General features: G+C 34.8%; 2 protein-coding genes across 4 annotated transcripts in view; one reads left to right on the top strand and one right to left on the bottom strand.

Moving 5' to 3' along the window:
• HSF2 (heat shock transcription factor 2) overlaps window positions 1-4,145 on the top strand; it is a 40,929-nt gene extending 36,784 nt beyond the window's left edge. For all 3 annotated transcript variants that reach the window (XM_053904532.1, XM_053904533.1, XM_053904531.1), the window contains one exon: window positions 960-4,145. In XM_053904532.1, the coding sequence (XP_053760507.1) occupies window positions 960-964 (5 nt within the window). In that variant the 3' untranslated portion in view covers window positions 965-4,145. The remainder of the gene's footprint in view (window positions 1-959) is intronic.
• SERINC1 (serine incorporator 1) overlaps window positions 3,971-20,829 on the bottom strand; it is a 36,092-nt gene continuing 19,233 nt past the window's right edge. Inside the window, exons 3-10 of the mRNA XM_019418228.2 lie at window positions 19,863-20,032; window positions 11,545-11,624; window positions 11,177-11,314; window positions 9,422-9,591; window positions 9,223-9,313; window positions 7,480-7,624; window positions 7,135-7,365; window positions 3,971-5,529 (exon numbers count right to left, since the gene is read on the bottom strand). Of these exons, the coding sequence (XP_019273773.1) occupies window positions 5,394-5,529; window positions 7,135-7,365; window positions 7,480-7,624; window positions 9,223-9,313; window positions 9,422-9,591; window positions 11,177-11,314; window positions 11,545-11,624; window positions 19,863-20,032 (1,161 nt within the window). The 3' untranslated portion in view covers window positions 3,971-5,393. The remainder of the gene's footprint in view (window positions 5,530-7,134; window positions 7,366-7,479; window positions 7,625-9,222; window positions 9,314-9,421; window positions 9,592-11,176; window positions 11,315-11,544; window positions 11,625-19,862; window positions 20,033-20,829) is intronic.

Raw genomic sequence — 20,829 nt, 5'->3', positions numbered from 1 at the left:
AGTGCAGTTTATATCTGAATATTTGATAGGGCCATTTGATTAGGAATTACAAATTACCTTCCTCTTGGCCATATTCTGTCGTATCTTGGAATTTCTCTTACTATGTTGTAAAAATTCAAAGGAAAACCTAGCACAGAGATAGGAAACCCTTCCTTAGCAGATCCTAAAATATTTGGCTCTGACAATGGCATCTTTTGTCCCCAGAAATTTCTGCATAAGCTGTAGAGGTCACTTTTGTAGAGGTCGTTAAGGTTGAGAACAAGAATTTAGAGACTGGGAAGGGATACAACTTTAGAGACTTTTCTTATTCCCTTACCTTCAGTGTGGAATATGATGAAATTTCTTCTCTTTGGGGACATTTTGGAGCTCTAGAAGTATTCTAAAAATCTTGAAAAACTTTATATATTCTAGCACTTTTTAAGTTGAAATTAAAATTTTTCATCCTTAGTTGGAAGGAATTTAGGGTGTTGTTAATACTACCATTTAAAAATAGTCATTACTGTTTAAAAATGCAATTATGTGCTTTTTAAAATGTATCTAAAGGAATCTAAATACCACAGTGATTTGCTATCCATCATCATCTATTCTACTTCTCCCAAAGAATTTTATCCTATTTTTATCATCTGTGAGAGTCATACATCGAAGATACTGTCACACTTCTCTGTAACAAAATTTGAAATTGTTTCCTGTAACCTTAAGATTCTAAGCATTAAAGAAGTTTGTCTCCAGTTATAAATACACAGTTGATCAAAACAGTATAAATACATGTGGCAGAGACTGTTAAGTGAGTGCCAAACCATTTTCTCAATCATTCAGTTAGATTATTTCCACCTTTGTATACAGGGTGGCTATGGAACTGAGTTCCATATAAATCAGAAGTCATGTAATAGAACTTCAGGTGTGGTCTGTGAAAACCTCCCCTGTGCAATCCTCCTTGCTCTTTTACCCCCCTCCACTAGCCTGATGCAGAGGAGTATGTGGCTTCTGAGTATACATTCAAGGAGGAAGAAATTTGGCTTCCTGAATCACTGCTTAGAAGAAAGCCACCTATCAATCTTGGACACCCATTGTAGACTTCAGGTGAGTGGGGAACAAACTTTATGTTCTGCCTTTGGAACTTTTTTTTCTTTTTGGTTGATCTCTTCTTACTGTCCACTAATAAAACATTCATATTTTGGTGAACTGTTATTAAACATAAGTTTTATCAGAAATATATTTTTAGTGGAGTGAACAGGTCTTGATGGGAGGGGGAGTTTTTCCCCAATTTTTTTTTTGTATCTGGGGGTGAATATTACTAATATTAAGAGCATAAGTTTTATTCCTTTTTGTTTTCATAGGTGTAAAACTCTAAGAAACTTCATTTATAATACAAAAAAGTATGAGAATGGAAGAATTTTGTTGTAGCAGTGTCAATTCTCTGAATTCCTTCAGAATTATATACCAGAACTATTTTATTATGATTTATTAACTCTGGTGACTTTAGATGATCCTTCTATTTCAGTGAAAGCAAAAAAATAGAAACTACCTGAATTGTAAAAGGACCTTTTTTCCCAATGTCCTTCCTTCACACCAATAATTAAAAATTGTGTCTTTATTGGATATTCAAGAGATTTTATCCAAAGTGCCTTGGTAAGATTCAGAATGCATAAGAGGTACATATTTGTTAAATATGGAGAGTAATCGCTAAGAGGGATGGAGGATGCCTTGATGTCCTTTTGCATCTTTTCGCACAGATCCAAATTGAGGAAGGAGTAACGTGAAAATTGAAAATCTGGAAAGTGATTCCTCTTAATACTCTCATTTACCAGAGGAAATCTGTATACTGCCTGTAAAACAATATGAAGACTGTGGTATAAAAGTAGGGCCAGAGGAGACAGCATAGGACTTAGAGCAGCTGAATGTTCCTTTAGGGTGGATCATGGTGCTTTTCATAGGGATGGTATACTCAGGTGATAAGTTTCAGTGTGAAAATAGTCTGCAGACTAGGAAAAGGACCTAATGATACTGTGATGAACATATGTAGAATGCTGCATTTAAGAATTAGAGCCTAAATGTTCATTTCAAGCACACATGAAATATTTGAGAGTTGGTTGCATATTAGACCATAAAGCAAATCAACAAATTTCATGGAACTGGTGTCAGACTAACTACAGTACAAATAAACTAGACCTTTACAGTTTTGAGGAGCACTGGCATAATATTTTGTAGTGACCTTCAATTTGGGATTACCATGCTGCTTATGATTAGACAGGGGTTATGGGTTTGGGAGTAAGAAAGATCAGAGGTGAAGTGCCATTTTCACCACTTATCAGAATATCCTACTGGTTGTTCCTCTGGGAGAACCCTAATATGTTCATTAAAAAAGGAACAAAAGTTCTCTTTATCTTAGATCTTAGAACACAGAAAATCAAAGGTGGAAGAATAGAGCATCTGCTCAGTAAACGGGGATGCTTTCAGAGCTGTTATAGGGTACTAAAAAGTGTGAACTGGCCTAGTGACAAGTTTAACATAAAGGACTACAAAACAACTGACGTGTGTAAGGTAAGGTCTTTTAAAAATTGATAAATTGAAGCTAATCAAAATTAAGTACTTTTGCTGTGCAAAAGACCCTGTCAAGATGGAAAGACAAAGCTACAGACTGGGAGAAAGTATTTGCAAACCATGTTAACTGATAAAGGATGAGTATTTAGAATATATGAACTCTCAAAACTCAACAAATTAAACTGTCCAATTAGAAAATTGCCAAAAGGCATGAACATTTTACTGAGGACATACACATGGCAAATAAGCACATGAAGAGATACTCAACATCACTAGCCATTTGGGAAAGGCAAGTTAAAACCACAATTGAGATAACACAATGTTCTTATCATAACGGCTAAAATAGGAGATAGTGACAAAGGCTGGCAAGGATGCAAAGAAAATGAATTGTTCATACATCAGTGGTGTGAATATGAAATGGTACAGTGACTCTGTAAGTTTGGCAACTTCTTGTAAAATAATCATTTAGCCCATCCACCAAGATTTCTCTCTTCATCCCTGGTTCCAAAGACCACGAATTCCCATTTCTTTATTTGCATCATTGAAAGCATGTTAATATAAATGAAATGATCCTTTGTAACCTTTTGGGATTGGCTGTTTTTACCCAGGATACCTCCCTGGAGATCCAGTCGAGTTGTTTTGTGTACCAACAGTTTACTCTTGTCTTATAGTTAGTATTCCATGATAGGGATGTACCACTGTGTGTTTAAACATTCACCAGTTGAGGGACTTCTGGGTTGTTGTTAGTCTGGGCTATTGCAAATAAAGTGATAAGCATTCAGGTACTGGATTCCGTGTGAACATAAGATTTTTCTGAATAAATGCCCAAGAATTTTATAGGCATTGTCTTGCCCATAATATTGGGGGAATCAGACCATTTCACTAAACCTTGGACTAAATGGAATAGAGTACTCATTTACAATTATATTCTTATTTCCCCCCTCCCCCCTTGGTAAGGGACTTTAAGTAGGCTTCAGCCCCACATGGGGGCTTGAACTCATGACCCTGAGATCAAGAGATGGACGCTTAAGTGAGGCATCCAGGCGCCCCCTCGTAAGAGACTTTTTTAAATACCATTTTGTGTCAGCACCAATTTGCAACTTAGGAAAAAATGCCTACAGGACACAGCAGGTGTAGAATAGCTATCTAATGAATTAAATATATTCTCCAAATTAAACTGGTCCACCCACTAAAGGTTCTTTAGGAGAACATCACCTTAATTACCTGAGATCCAATTTCAGGTGCCACTTACAGAGGACCAAAAAAGGGTGTGATATAATTACTACCTTTGAAACAATTCAGTTTTTCAGGACACAAAATGGACAGTTAACCTTATTGTTTCAGGTTCTTTTATACGCAGGAGGAAAAGTAGGTCTGAGTATTATAGCCACCTAAATTTGAGTTGCTAAAGAATTAATACACCACACACTTTGTCTTGAATTCATTTATTTAGAGATAGAACACAGCCATTCAAAATGATGGAACACAATATCAACACCCAGAATAAAGTTGGGGAATTAAGTTGAATTGTTATATATTTCATTTACATTAATAAATACCTTAAAAGAAGCAAATGTAGATTTTAAGATTCATTAAGACACTAATGATGTGTACAAGTAACTAAGTTTCTAAGTTAACTGTCATACTGCTTGATTTTTCAGGTTGAAAGATTATCATAAACTATATATTTTAATTAGATGGCAGCAAATACAAAAGCATTTTAAATATCTTCTGAGCTGTAAAATGTACTGTAAGCAGTTTATATTCTATAGCATTCTGTCATTCTGGCCTCAGTTTATGGGTAGAAGGCAAGCTGGACACCAGCAAATACAAATTATCCACCACTAATGAGGTATAAAATCTATTATGCATGTATTTTGAATAGAAGTTATTTTTAAATGCCAAAAAATGCCAGCTATTTTTGGGAAACCTGGGATTTCCCAGCTTGGCCACAGATTAGAAATCTGAGCTTCAGTTTCTTCTTACTTATAAAATGAAGGTTTGGATGAGATTTTATCTAAGTGTCTCCTCAAGCCTAGTATATTGCAGTTTCTTCCTGTCCTATCAAAAGTTTACCACTTTTGATTTTAAAAATGGACTTTCACAGTCATTTTCAACAACTGCCTTCTAACCCATGATTATCATTTTCAAAAGCTTTGTCTAAATCCTTCAGAGTTCTAACATCTCCAATGAGCCTATACTGCATATGTTCATAATAACCAAAACAAAGTTCACTATGTTTGTATGAAAGGCTATCCCTACACAGGGAAGATTACAGACTATTTGGGTATTCAATTTAGTAACCCACCACTACCAATCTTTCTCTGAAGGCTCCTGTGTCTCAATCTCCATCATAATCTACAGGGAAAACCTGAAAAGATTATTCAGACAACTGGCATTTAAGTGACTTGCTTACACAATTTTGCAATAGCCACGTTCTTTGCAGTCTCTTGTAGGGCAAGGCATCAAACATTTCAAAAGGCAGCCATACATTTCCTTTTATACTTTCTAGAACAGCTTAGATAGCAGAATTTAATAAACTGTCAAGCAGTTTTATTTTTACTCTTAACTTCACAGGCATAGAACTAAGGATAAACCTAACAATGTCCACTTTTCCTAACTCACCAACAGATTCCTAAATCTCTCCCTTTGTGATTCATTCTAACACATATATCAATGCACATGGCAAGAATATAATGAATAAAATGGCAAGCGATAAAATCTAATTCATGCCAGAACACTGGAGAAGTTACATGGGAAGCACACACATACACAACTTTACAAAAGTTGGGAATACTGTTAATCTCAAACAAGCAATGATCCAAGTGGGACTTTCATGCCATAAGTCCTGTTCAGTCAAAATCACGATTTGTAAGAACAAGTGGTGCCACTAGTGTCCAAACATACAACACAATGCCAATCCAACTAGAAGAGATTTTCACCCAGACTGCTGTCCACTGACTTTTCATCTCACGAGAAGGCTCATACCTAAAATTTAAGAAAAAATTTAAAGGGTTGGATTATCAGCCATCATGCTACTTAGCTTACTTCCTAAGTGTTCTTTGTACACAGTTTGTGATAACAGACATACAACTTCTGGGCTAATCTGCTGCCCTGCTAGCCATACTACGTTAATAGCAAACGTGAAGGTAAAATTCACTGTTTCCTTTAAAGGAGGAAAGGACGCAGGCCTCCGAGGTCACTCTTTTACTGATACTCAGATGCTCTTTACGTAAAGTCCCCACTTTCCAAAAGTTTATGTCAGGCCAGTTTGCTTTTACAAAACTACATGAGTAAGGGAAGTGGCTTTTTTCTTAAAGGCAGAAATTCTATTTGGGTTTAAGTAACAAAAACCTATACCAACGTAATCTTTTATAAAAGTGTAGTAGTGTAACACCAACTTTGAGAAAATGGGGGGAACCTATATTTCTGGCTTAGTAGTTCTGAGATACAGAGAAATGGAGTTGTGTAACTTCTGGGTAAGTGAAATGTCCTATCCTGTGTAAAAAATATAATCTGTTCCAAGTGTATATGGGAACCACTCTCCCACTTCAGCCTTCTCAGATTTAAGACACTGGAAAGAAAACACATCTCAAATTTAACTGGTTTTTGTGCAGATGAAACATACCAAAAATATTTTTGATCTAAAGTTTTTTTTTTTTTTTTTTTTAAGATTTTTTTTAAGTAATCTCTACACCCAATGTGGGGCTCGAACTCAAAACCCCAAGATAGAGTCGCATGCCCCTCTGAGCCTGTCAGTCACCCTGATCTAAATTCTTAACGTTTACTATTATCTGACAGCCAAAGCTGTGAATTATTGAGAACTACATGGATTCTCATCATTTAATATGTTCCTGCAGTGTAGGAATTCTTAAAAATACTTCCAATAATAAATACCAGTAAAGACTGCCCTCAAAATGAATAATCTTTTTTCCTACATCTTGTTAGTCTTACAAGTTGTAAAGGTACTATGCATTAAAAAGTATTCAAAACAGAACTGCCCAAACCATATAGTTCAACTTGAATCTTAAATGGAATCTTTCAGTAATCATTTTGACAAAATTAGAATTTTTGAAAACAAATACTAATAACTACCTTCCTATTACTGGAAAAAGACTTATGTATTATTAAGTGCTAAAAAAAATATAAATTACAACTTTGAAGAGAATCCAATTTTAAAGTAGCCATGTTCTTTGCATTAATCTACATTAATGTATTTCACCTCAATTCTGAGAACTTTAGTGCTTTTAAAGACAGTTTGAACAAAACAGAAAAGGTATCTTCCATTATGTCAGGAACTGGGTTAACAGTATTTAAAAAATTAGGAAAACCATTGTGGTGTATCAACCATCAACATGGTATTTCTGTAAAAAAATGTTAGTAAAAAATCTGAAGCTTTCTATTTTAATCTCATCAAGATATGGAATATTTGTCAATGCCAAAGCAAGGTAGTCTGCATTTCTCATACTGATCTCACTTAGATGTAAATTTTGAAGTACACTGGAGGTTAAAAAGTACTTCATACCATATGTTTTGTGATGGATGAAAAACATCGAAATTTCCACATGCAAAGTTTTCATGAAATGTAATTACCTGTACCAGTTGGTAAGGGTCATCATGATATAAAGTGAAGCCAAGAAAAGCATGAAGTGAAAGAAGGAATAACTGTAAGTAACACCATCCCTTTCATTATCTACAGCTCGGTGAACATCATCTCCATCCTCCAGTGATCCATCACTTCTGGCTCCACCATCTTCTATTAATGTTGATTCATCACTTGTTAGAGTCAATTTATTAACCTGACTATTGTTCGAAGTGCGGATGCTGCATGAAAGACAGTTAAGGAAGAAAGAGAGAAGGAAAAAGGGTGTTTTTTAAAAAATGATTTTTAAATGAAAGGCTAGATTTCTTGTTAAAAAAATGCACAATTTTTCTTACCTTGAATAAAATACACACAATAAAAAGAGGATTAGTCCTATAATTCCTTGAGCATGCCACCACTGGACAGACTGCCCTTCCTTTGGAATAGTGCTTGTTGTATTGTATCCAATTATGCTTAGTAGACTTGGGTTGCAGTTTGTTTCTGTAATGTAAATTAAGGTCGAATTAATGTTAGAACACTATAGAAAGTATTTTTCAGGTCCTAGTTAACAGTTGTTGTTTTTTTTATTTAACTCTTTAAGATAACTGCTATTTATTAATGAGACTTAAATATTACACTGCTAATTTTATAGAGGTGCTTGGAAAAATCAAGTAATTTCATTTTAAACCTCATGTAAGAGCAGAAATATTTTTAAGCTTTCTACTGATCAAGAAACAGGTGAAATTTAGATAACCTTTCCAAAGTATAATAAAACTCTAGTAGAGTTAGGAATAAAAATTCAGATGTTCTAAACTAAAACAGAATGGTTTCTCCTAACATATATTGTAAGAGAACAAGTTACTTTAATGAAATTTATCCACTTGTCAAAATACATTGCTACATAAGCAAGGTAGCTTACACATAAAATTACCAGTTATTAGAATTTTAGCAAATGCTTTTGTGGTAAGTCCAATTAAGTCATAATGATCTCCTCTGTATTCTTATATGAAAAAATTATAGTTTGTGTAGTGTTCACTAAAGTATGCAAAATGTTTTTCACGAAGCCAGATAGGTCAATTACCATCTTACTAATGAAAACAATCCTTAATTAGGGGGGAACAACCAATTCTTAGGGCCATTTTAAGAATAATTACTAAAAAATTTTTTCTAACCACTTAAATACCTGAACAAATCTAATCTTTCTCTAATAATAAAAAAAGCCTTTCTCCGACTAATGATAAATTACCTACTAAGTTTATGAACTTGAAATCAGATTCAGATAACATATTTTATAATTTTCTTTTTAAGTAAAAGAGACCATTTTCTTCCTTTTCAAAATTAGTAACTAATTGCTCACTAACTTGTTTCACACCAAATGATATTCCATGAGATTAGAAGCCAATATATATCATTTGGGGTGAAACAAGTTAGTCTCGTGGAATACAATGTAACAGGCCTATAAAGATTCATTAGGGGCACCTGGGTGGCTCAGGTGGCTACGTGTCCAGCTACAGCTCAGGTCATGATCTCACGGCTTGTCGGTTCAAGCCCTGTGTCAGGCTCTGTGCTGACAGCTCAAACCCTGGAGCCTGCTTTGGATTCTGTGTCTCTCTCTCTGCACCTCCCCTGCTCAGACTCTGTCTCTCTCCCTCAAAAATAAGTATTAAAAAAAAATAAGTAAACATTAAAAAAAATTCATTACAAAGCCCTATTATATTCACTTGCAAGGTACTCACAGGCAGAAATAGTATTTTAATAAGAAAAGAATTATACTGTTTACCACTGAAGCAAGGAGCATTTTAACAGCTTTTCTTTCTTGTATACTTTCTTTTGTGATATTGTATATATACTATCGCAAATACGGCAGTACAAATTAGGTATATTTGTTATAATTTTCATATACTCTCTTATAATTTTGTTAGTGAAAGAAACAAAGTAAAAAAAAATACAGTGATACATCAAAGATGAAAATGGTATTATTTCCATACTGTTTATTCCTCTAGAGGCTTATTTTTTAAATGACTTAATTTCATAAAATGACCATTTCTGAAAAAAGTTTCAGAATTCATTAAAAAGAAACCCAAGCGAACAAAACATACCTGGTTCATTGGTCATAGCAGACCATGTCAAATACATCGTGTAGACTGTAATTACTGAAGACTGTAACAAACCAGATCTTGGTTGTGATTCCTACAAAGAAAAATTAAGCAAGACAAATAAATATTCTGACATCATTCAAAATTTAAGAAAACTCAGAAAAATGGAAGCTTCAAAAAACTAATGATATAAAGAGCATACTTGGATTTTGGGCAGTATAGACATTACAGAAGCACCAAGGCAGAGGAGCATGTTGACACTGATGAATGCTTTATTTTCTGAACAACTGGCTGGATGAGTATAGTAAACAAAGAATAGGACGATAGCAACTAAAGACAGCAGATAATTCAGAGCTGTAGCTGATAACAATGCTGTGAAGGAAATATAATTGGACAATTAGAATTGATCATGAATATTAGGAATTAGACATAGGGCTCATTTTAAAAACAAACTTTTTACTCTAAAATGTATTTTAAGCAACTAACATTGTCAGCATTATGCAGGCTATAAAAGCAGGGAAGAATATTATTTCTGAACTTTATCACAGAAAATTTTATAGTCTTCACATATATAGCTCACTATAATATTTTCAAGGACATTAAGTTAGTAACAGACTAAGTATTTTATTAATAGTAATATCTCCACTACAAACACATTCACGTACATTAGTCATTATTTTCAAAATACAGAAAAATAAAAGGAAAATTACTTAACCATAATTGTTCAGTTACAAATGACACTGAGAAACAAAACTTTCATTGCTAATGCTAAGCCCACAAAACAAGGCTTTCCCATATTAGTATCTTTAAACATTTTTTATTATGTAAGATTAATAAGACAACCTAGTTTCTCCTTTGTAAATTAAAACATACACAGTGTGTTTTTGTGCTATTGTGTGTGCTCCATATACACAGGTATTTATGTAGATGTGCCAGACGGGGATCCACCCAACAAATATTTACTGAATGCCTACAAAGTTCCAAGCGCTGGTGGAGCAGGGAACAAAACAGAAACTCTTGTATTAAATTTGAACTAAAGAATGGGGTGTTCTAGAACACTGAATTTTCCAAATAATTGAAGCTTATTTCTTTGAATACTAAACTCTTTGTTTTAACCACCGAGATCAAATACCACAAAAACTGTGTGAGAGAAATATTAGGCTAGCAGATACAATGATACAACTTTCACTCTGAATTAAAATATTTAGCTGAAAACTCAGATCACTTCACATAAAATTTTAGATTTATGGCTTCTCTTTAAAGAAATCAGAAAAAAATTAAGCAATACTGAGTTCACGTTTCTACAAGGCAATGATTGTATGAAACTGAGCAGCATCTATGCATTTTAGGGAGCGTCTTCATCATAGTCCCTACTATTTGCACAAGGATTGACTGACTATACACTTAACCTGGTTTTCTTCCCTCAGTTTTTGATCCATGTTTTGCAGTATAACCATAGGACCCAAGATCATCATTATAAATAAATACACATTAATCACACTACTACAAGAATCCCCTTAGGTGGATCTTTCCACTTACATAAAATGAAATGTTCTAGAGTCGCTTTTTATATTTTTTCTGCATGCTGATGTTTATGCCTTATGCCACTGTTTATTTCTAGCAGCCCTAATCCCTTTGATATTTTATCTACCTGTAGTTCCTGTAGAACAGGAAACTAGGCTGTAAAAGGTACATACTGCCAGCAGTAGCCTTTGCAACATCTACTTTAGCCATTTAGGGTATCTTGGTTTATTTCCTGATTCTTAAGTATGTTCCTAGAGCTGATTCACTAAAAGTTCTCTCAGTAAGTTGCTGATACAGTGTGATTCAGTGCCACTCACAGACTCCTGAAGTGTATCTCTTCACAAAAATCTTGATTTCCCTGTAGTCTACATATGTGCTCTCATCTTCAAAGTTCAACTATCCTGAAGATGTGCTATAAAAGACAAAAGCTTACCTGCATACCAACATCTTGAGTTCCCTTCTTCCATTTTTTCAACCCATGATTCATTCCACGAATGGGCAAAATCAATAAGTAAGACTAGCTGTATGAGGATGAAGCAAAAAGCACCTGCCATGCCTACATAAAACCACACTGAAAGAAAAAAAAAAGTATACAAACGAGTGGCCGGTTCACTTTTTATCACTTCATTTTCACAATCACAATAAACAAAAGGATAAATAATATTTTACACAAATGCCTTGATTTTGTCAACTGGAAAAAAAAATAGAAGTAGTGTTACAGTTCCAGGCAATAGTTATTAAAGTTTCTTTATAGAACATCAACATCACACAATTAAAAAAAGAAAAAACAAAAACTGTTACCAGTTGTAAAAGTTCCTTCTGGAATGAAGAAAGCCCCAATAATAATTGCAATTGCTGCGGCAAATTTAAAGAACCAAAATCTAAAAGAAATAGAAATATAGTTTATTAATAAATATTCACTCAATAAAGAGTTTTATCTATGAAATCTTTTTTAAGAGCATCTGAAAAAAATAGTTTATGTGACTGTTTAGGACAGTTTTAAGATAGATTTGTAACCAATTCATTATGAGAAAATGAGAATATTCTATTTCACAGGTTTGCTTTTAATAATGAATGGATATAATGCTAAGTGAAATAAGTCAGAGAACCACAACCACCATATGATTTCACTCCTCTGGAATTTAAAGAACACAAACTAACAAAAAAAGACAAATAAAAAACCAGACTTTAAATACAGAGAACAAACTGGTGGTTGCTAGAGGGCAAATGGGTGAAACAGATAAAAGGGATTAAGAGTACCCTTATCTTGATGAGTGCTGAGAAATACCTAGAATTGTTAAATCATACTGTACACCTGAAACTAATGTTAACACCGTACATTAATTATACTTGAATAAAAAAATTAAAAGAATGGGATGTGAAAGTATAAAGTCTGCTGTACAAATGAATAGGTCTTATAAACACATGATAAATGCTCCATCTGGTTTTAAAAAACCCAGCTTTTAGAACATCAGCCTCTTGATGACATAGCAAGTCCTTATTTTTTGTTCTCCTGCTTTGAACAAATAAATAAGGCATCCATCCATGAACAAAAGTGCTACTATGGGCGTTGTGGGATCCAGAAACATGCCAAGACCAAGGAAGAGTCTTGTGCACCTGTGTATTTGATAATAGGCAGAGACACACTTTGGTATAGGCTACAAAATTAATAAACTTCTCCAATCCCTCCAAGCTCTTCCCAGTTGGGGAAAACCTAGAGTGCTGATATGGGCAAATACCTATGAATGAGAAACAATTTATAAAAGTCTAGCCCTACTGTGGGAAGATTCCAACATGGCCTGAGTGTGTGTGTGTGTGTGTGTGTGTGTGTGTGTGTTGGGGTGGGAGGGAGAGGAGTTTCAGTGCAACAGAGAGGGGAAGAACTTTGCCAGCATTGCCCCTATACCATGGTAATATAGTATGGACACTGGCAGCAACCTCTCCCATGGGGGAAAATGAGAGCTGTGAGTGACCAGCTACCCCAACTCTGTGTGACAATTCTGGAGAAACCATTTCTCTCCAGAAGCACCCAGATTACTGAGCAAACTCCATGACTAAGGGGAGGGAGAAGATGGAGAGAGAGGTGGATATTAAAAAGAATTACAGACACACAGTTTCTGCCAATTACACTCAGGACTTAAGCAGGAAATCTGCTCACAAGCCTCTGGGAGATCCTCAGCCAAGAATCTCTGCTGGCTGGCTGGCTAAGTGGGACCCTAAACACCCAGGGTGCTAAACCCACACCTCCCACTCTGCAGCCAGCTCTTTGTGTGCACTCCTGAGTGCAAGAGCAAGAGAGGATGCGATAATGAGAGTGCTCTGAGAAAAACACCATGATCTGTAGGCAAGGGAGAAACTACAAATGAGTTTGTGCCATCATCTGGAAAACAAAACAAAAAATTTCTGGTAGCCAGCAAGGTGAGTTGTAAGAACCAGGGAAGACATAAAAGCTTAAGATCTTCCACAAAAGTGAGCAAGAAGTGTGCAAGTGTATAAAAGAAATGTGCAGCAAGTGTATAAGCATGAGGTCAAAGAGAACCCCAGATATATATAACAGGATCGAGAAGAGTATACCCCATCGAAAGCAACCAGTATAAACTTGAGATGTCTCCTACTTCAAATGCGAAAGCAACCAACACAAAACTACAGGAAACATGAAAAATCAAGAAAACATTCCATTACCAAAAGACAATAATCCAACAAGTAAGCTGAAAGGCATGGAATCTTGCAATCTAGTGGATAAAGAATCAAAATAGCTATTTTGAGGAAACTCAACAAGCTACAAGAAAACACAGGAAGATAAATTCAGGAGAAAGAAATACATGAACAAAACAAGAAATTTAGGAGAGCCAGAAGTCATAAAAAAATAATCAAATTCTGGAGCCAAAGAATGATGAAAGAAATGAAAACTGCAATAGCACTTGCAGCAGGGTAGATCAAGGACAGAATAAGCGACCTGGAGAACAAAAATTTTGAAATAACCCAATAGGAGTGAACAGAGGAGAAAAGAATAAAAAAGAGCAAAGCCCACGAGATCTATAGTATCCAAATATTAGAATAATCAGCGTTCCAGAGATGAGAGAAGGGAAAAAGTTTATTTGAAGAAATAGTAACGGAGAACTTCTCAAACCTGGGAAATATTATACAACCGAGTTCACAACTCTAATAGATTATGCTATTATCTCAATGCAAAAGACCTTCTCTAAGACATGAACTGTCAAAGGTGGAAGATAATCCTAAAAGCAGCCAGAGAAAAAATGATCATAATCCACAAAGGAACTCCCACTAAGCTATCAGTGGATTTCTCAGCAGAAATGCTACAGGCCAGGAAGGAGGGGAATGACACATTCTAAGTTTTCAGAGAAAAAAACTTCCAGCCAAGAATACTCGATCTACCAGTCATTCTTCAGATATGAAAATACTTTGTCAGATAAATAAAAGCTGAATTCACCACCACTATACCTTCCTTGCAAAAAATGGTGAAAGTTCAAGCTTAAATGAAAAGATGCTAATTAATTAGTGCCTTGAAAACATATGTAAGTATACAATAAACTGGTGAAAACTAATGCACAGTAAGATTCAGAAAACTAATTCTATGATAGGATGGTATGTTAACTATAAATGTTAAAAAAGTTATTAAAAAAACTATAGCCACTCTATTGATATACAATCTAAAAAGTAAACTGACATCAAAAATATAAAAGGGAGGAGTAAATGGGTAGAGCTTTTGTATACAATTGAAGTTATGTTGCTATCAGCTTAAAATGGGCTTTTATCTCTAAGATGTTTATGTAAATCTCATAGTAAACACAAAGCAAAAACCTAGAGTAGACACACAAAAGATAAAAAGGGAAACAAAGCATACCACCAGGAATACCAATTTACAAAAGTAGGCAGAAATGGAGGGAAAAGAATGGAAATACAGTACAACCAGAGAGTATTGTATAAGGTAGCATTACATATCAATAATTATCCTAAACATGTATGTACTAAATTCACCAATCAAAAGGCATGCTGTGGCTAGATGGATTAAAAAACCAAGACCCAACTATATGCTGGATACAAGATTCACATCAGATTCAAGGACACTCATGGGCTCAAAATAAAGGGATAGTAAAGGATACTCCACGCAACTGGGAAGCAAAAGAAAGTGGGAGTGGTAGCATACCTACATCAGACAAAATAAACTTTAAGCCAAAGAAGGTAACAAGAGACAAAGGTGGCCATTATATAATGTCGTAGAGGGACCAATTCAATTCTCTAAGAAGATGTAACAACCATATATACACTACACACACACACACACACACACACCCAATATCAGAATAAATATATTAAGCAAATACAGATTTTAAGACAGAAATGGACAATAAAATAGTAGTAGGAGACTTTACTATCCCACACTTTCAGCAGTGGATAAATCCTCTAGACAGCAAATCCACAAGGAAATGCTGGATTTGGACAATACATTAGGCCAAATGGACCTAACACATTCATAGAACATTCCATCCAACAGCAAAAGAACACACATTCTCAAGTGCACAGGGAACATTCTCCAGAGTGAACTGATCATAGGATAGGGCTCAAAAGTCTTTTCAAACTTAAGAAGACTGAAATCATTCCAAGTATCTTTTCCATCTGTAAGAGCATGAAACTAGAAATCAACAAGAGGAAGCCTGGAAAATTTACAAGCATGTGGAAACGAAACAACACACCCCCGTGAAACCAAGGGATCAAAGAAGAAATCAAAAAAAACCTCAAAACAAATGAAAACAGAAACACATAATAAAATGTATGAGACACTGCAAAAGCAGTTCTGAGGGGAAGTACATAGTGATAAATGTACATATTAAGAAAACAGATCTTTAACAACCATAACTGTACACCTCAAGGACTAATAAAAAAGAACTAAGGCCAAAGTTAGCAGAAGGAAGGAAATAAAGATCAAAGTGGAAACACTGATACAGAACAGAAAAAACAACAACAACAACAACAAAAAACAAAAAAAAAAAAAACAAAAAAACCCCTGACAAACCTTTAGCTAGACTAAGAAAAAAGAGAGAATACTCAAAATCAGAAACAAAAGAGGCATTACAACTGATACTACATAAATACATATGTTTGTAAGAGACTGCTATAAAGAATTACATGCCAACAAACTGGATAACCAGAAGAAATGGATAAATTCTTAAAAACACAACCTACCAAGACTGAATCAAAAAGAAACAAAATCTGAACAGACCAATAGCAAGTAAAGGGACTGAATCAGTAATCAAAAACCTCCCAACCCAGAACAGCCCAGTATCTGAGGATTTCACTGGTCAATTCTAACAAACTTTTAAAGAGGAATTAATGCCAATCCTTCTCAAACTCTTCCAAATTACTGAAGAGGAATGGATACTTCCAAATTAATTTTACCAGGCCAGCATTACCCTGATGCCAAAGCTAGGAAAGGACACTACAAGAAAACTATGGGCTAACTTCCCTGATGAATACAGATGCAAAAATTCTCAACAAAATGTTAGCAAACCAAATCCGACCATACATTAGAAGGTCTGTAGCACCATGAGCAAATGGAATTTATCCTTGGGATGCAAGGATGGTTCAATATATGCAAACTAACAAATGTGATAACTGAATGAAAAATAAAAATCATATGACAATCTCAGTAGATGCAGAAAAGCATTTCACAAAATATGAAAAACATCCTTTCAAGCTGAAAACCCTCAACAAATTGGGCTACAAAGAAACATACCTCAACAAATAAAGGTCATAAACAATAGATCCACAGATAACATCATACTCAACCAAGAAAACCTTTCCTCTACATTTAGCAACAAGCAAGGGTGCTAACTCTCACCACTCTTATTCAACATAGTACTAGAAATTCTACCTAGAGCAATTAGGTAAAACAAAGAAATAAAAAGCAGCCAAACTGGGAAGGAAAAAATAAAATTGTCTTTATTTGTAGATGGTATGATCTCATATGTAGAAAATCCTAAACACTCAACCAAAAACCCTGTTGGAATGAATCAACAAATTCAGTAAAGTTGCAGAATACAAAATCAACACACAGAAATCAGTTACATTTTGATACATTAACAACAAAATACCTGAAAAGTAAAGAAAACTATCCTATTCATAATGGCATCAAAAATAATAAAATGCTTAGGAATAAATCTAGCCAAAGAAGTATAAGATCTATGCAACGAAAACTATAAGACTTTGATGAAAGAAAATGAAGACACAATAAAAGAGAAAGATATTCATGTTTATGGATCTGAAGAACATTGTTAAAATGTTTGCACTACTTCAAGGCCATCTATGGATTCAATACAATCCTTATGAAAGTTCCAATGGCATTTTTCTCAGAAATAGGAAAAAAAATCCTAAATTTTGTACAAAATCACAAAAAGACCCCAAAATGGCCAGAATAATCATGTGAAACAAAGTTAGAAATATCACAGGTACAGATTTTAAACTGTACCACAAAATTACAGTACTCAAAATAGTATGTTACTGGCATAAAAAGACACATAGGCCAATGGAATATAACAGAGAGCCTAGAAATAAATCCTTGCACGTGTGATCAACTACTATTTGATGAAGACGTCAAAATCAATGGAGAAAGGACAGTTTCTTTTATGGGAAAACTGTATAACCACATGCAGAAAAATGAACCTGGACCTGTATCTTACACAACTCACAAAAATTAAACTAGAAATGGATTAAAGAATGAAATATTGGAGTGCCTGGGTGGCTCAGTCAGTTAATTGTCCGACTTCGGCTCAGGTCATGATCTCGTGATCCGTGAGTTTGAGCTCTGCACGGGGCTCTGTGCTGACAGCTCAGAGCCTGGAGCCTCCTTCAGATTCTTTCTCCCTCTCTGTACCTGCCCTGCTCACACTCTGTCTCTCTCTCAAAAATAAACATTATAAAAAAAAAAAAAAAAAAAAGAATGAAATATTAAGACCTGACATTGTAGAACATACTAGGAAGATTCTGATACTAGGAAGATTAAAATAGGGAAGAAACCCCTTAACACTGGTCTTGGCAATGAGTTTTTAGATGATAAGATACAAGAAGCATAAGCAACAAAAGTAAAATCAAACAAGTGGGACTACAAACTAAAAATCTTCCTCTGCACAGCAAAAAATCAACAAAAAGGCAACCTACAAAACAGAATATATGTGCAAACCATATCCTGGATAAGGAGTGAGTATCCAACATATATAAAAAAAACTCACACAACTCAATAACGAAAAACAACCCAATTAAAAAATGGGCAGAGGAACTCAGATTTTCCAAAGACGACAAATGGCTAACAGGTGTATAAGAAGGTGCTCAGTATCACTAATCATCTGGGAAAGGTAATAAAAACATTTATGTAAACATTTATGTTTACATTATGTAAACATTTATGTTTACATTTATGAGATAGCACCTCACACCTGTTAGGATGAAAGGGGTATCATCATCAAGACAAGAAATAAGTGTCGAGAACGATGTGGTGAAAGGGAACCTTGAGCACTGTTGGTGGGAATGTAAACTAGTTCAGCCACTATGAACAGGAGTATAAAGTTTCCTCAAAAAATTAAAAATAGAAACTACCATAAGATCCAGCAATTCCTTTCTAGTTATACATTCAAAGGACGTAAAAACAGGATACCAAAAAGATACCTGCACTCCCATGTTTACTACTGCAGCTTTATTCACAATAGGCAAGATATGAAAACTTAAGTGCTTGTCAATGAATGAAGAAACAGTGGTATAGATATACAATGGAATATTATATAGCCCTGAGAAAAAAAGCAAATCCCATCATCTGCAACAACATATATGAAGCTTGAAGGCATTATGCTAAGTGAGATAAGCCAGACAAGGAAAGACAAATACTGTATGGTATCACTTACTCATATGTGGAATCTGAAAAAAACCGAACTTGTAAAAAACAGAACAGAATGGTGGTTACCAGGGTATGGGGTGTATGTGTGTGGGTGGGAATTGGGAGAGGCCATTAAGGGGAACAAACCTGCAAACACTAAATAAGTCCTGGAGATGGAATGCACAGCACAGTGACTGTAAGTAGCAATACTGCATTACAGACTTCAATGTTGCTAACTGTTCTCATCAAAAGAAATAATGTGACATGACTGAAGTCCTGGCTAACCTACAAAGGTAATCATAATGCAATATACAAATGTATGAAATCAACACTTTGTATAGGCTAAACCTATACAATGTTAGAAGTCAACTTTATCTCAAAAAGAAACACGTGTAACAAAGATGATTCTAAGAGTGCTATGTGCATGCTACTTTGACAAGAGTATTATCTCAGGAAATGGTTGTCACAGCCATTCTGAGATACATTTTGAGAAGTGTTTAAAAACACATTAAATAAATATAGTGGTAGGAGTGCAAATAAATACCAATAACTACAAGGACAAAATAAAATAATTCAACCTGTCACAGCACATTTTTTCATTAATATTTATATTACACTTGCTCATCCTTCCTGTTTTTGGTAGCATATGTTAATAAAGAACAACAGATACTCAAAAAAAGGTTTTTTTTTTAACTTATGGACAGAAAAGGACAGATAAAATTAAAAACATTCAAATTAAGTACCAGAAGCGATGCTCTACATTAAGGGAGATTAATAAAAGCATCCTGAAGTTCCTTTCTGGATGGTCTAGTATAACCAATCATTTAAACAATCAATCACCCTATTTAGGATAAAAGTTTTTCATTTTGGTTGCACTGTAGGTCTAGGGAACTAAGTTCAGTTTCACGTAGTAAGACTGGTCTACCAAAAGGTTAAAGCAGAAGTAGGAGTAAGTTCCTCCTTATTAATAACAGATATAGATCCTCTTTTTATAATGAAACTATAAAGCAACCTGCATCAAAGATTATACCAATAAACAACCCAAGGCTACTATTTAATATTAGTATTTCTAAAGTCTGACATTCTCTAGTAGAGACCAGAAGATATTCTTACCTGGTCATTCATGAATAACAAAATAATTCTGCAAGTTGTGTAATTTATTTTACAGTTTCTTTAGACAGATTCAAAAGTACTGAGACTGCACAGATTTTCACATTATTATTGAAAAACGTACCCATTATGCACTGCAGCTCTAGGATCACTGCTGCTCTTCACTTTGATCATTAGCAGAGAGAGGAGAAGATAGAACATAGCCAAACCAAAGCACAGACGGTACACAGCTTTATAGCCAACCAGAATATTACAAGGAACAATGCCTTTCTCATTTTCACAAAATCCAGGAATCTAGAAAAACAAGAGTTTATGATCTAGAATTTTAAGTAAAAATGAAAACTCTATGTAATCAAATAGTTTAAGGTTTAAAAAACTGAAGTTTGCTTGACAGTTTATGCTGAATATGTAATCAAGGTTAAATCTGGAAAATTTTCATCAGTAGACATTTAACCGTTTTTACTTTATATAAGCCCAAGATAAACTATGAATGCCAATCCTACATTGGATGCTTATTCTGACTTGCAGACTTATTCTAAATTTTCTAAAACTTGCATTCCCCCAGGGGCGCCTGGGTGGCTCAGTCGGTTAAGCGTCTGACTTCAGCTCAGGTCATGATCTTGCCATCTGTGGGTTCGAGCCCCGTGTCAGGCTCTGTGCTGACAGCTTGGAGCCTGGAGCCTGCTTCGGATTCTGTGTCTCCTTCTCTCTCCACCTCTTCCCTATTCGCTCGTTCTCTCTCTCAAAAATAAATAAATGTTAAAAACAAACAAAAAAATCTTGCATTCTCCTGTGATATATTGAATTACACCAGTAAGAGAAGAATACAATCAATAAAAGCTGAAGGCAATTACAGAGTAACTAAGTTAGTTCCTAAATACTGAAGAGAACATTGATAGCTTCTCAAAGCCAATGAGACCTAAATACATGTTGAGTTTTGGTCTCTTATTCTACAAGTATTATTTCTGATAACAAATGGATTTGCATTAACAGTATAATAGCTGGCACTGATTTTACTTTGTAACTTAGAATTGTGAAAGACTAATGGCCATTTCAAAGTCACACTGGAATCAGAATACAAAAAAAATCTT

Source organism: Panthera pardus, unplaced genomic scaffold (genome assembly GCF_024362965.1).
Source record: "Panthera pardus isolate Hobbes unplaced genomic scaffold, ASM2436296v1 HiC_scaffold_17, whole genome shotgun sequence".
Lineage (NCBI taxonomy): Eukaryota > Metazoa > Chordata > Mammalia > Carnivora > Felidae > Panthera > Panthera pardus.
The sequence above is the reverse complement of the archived record's forward strand: the minus strand, read 5'-3'. Positions and strand labels throughout refer to the sequence as shown.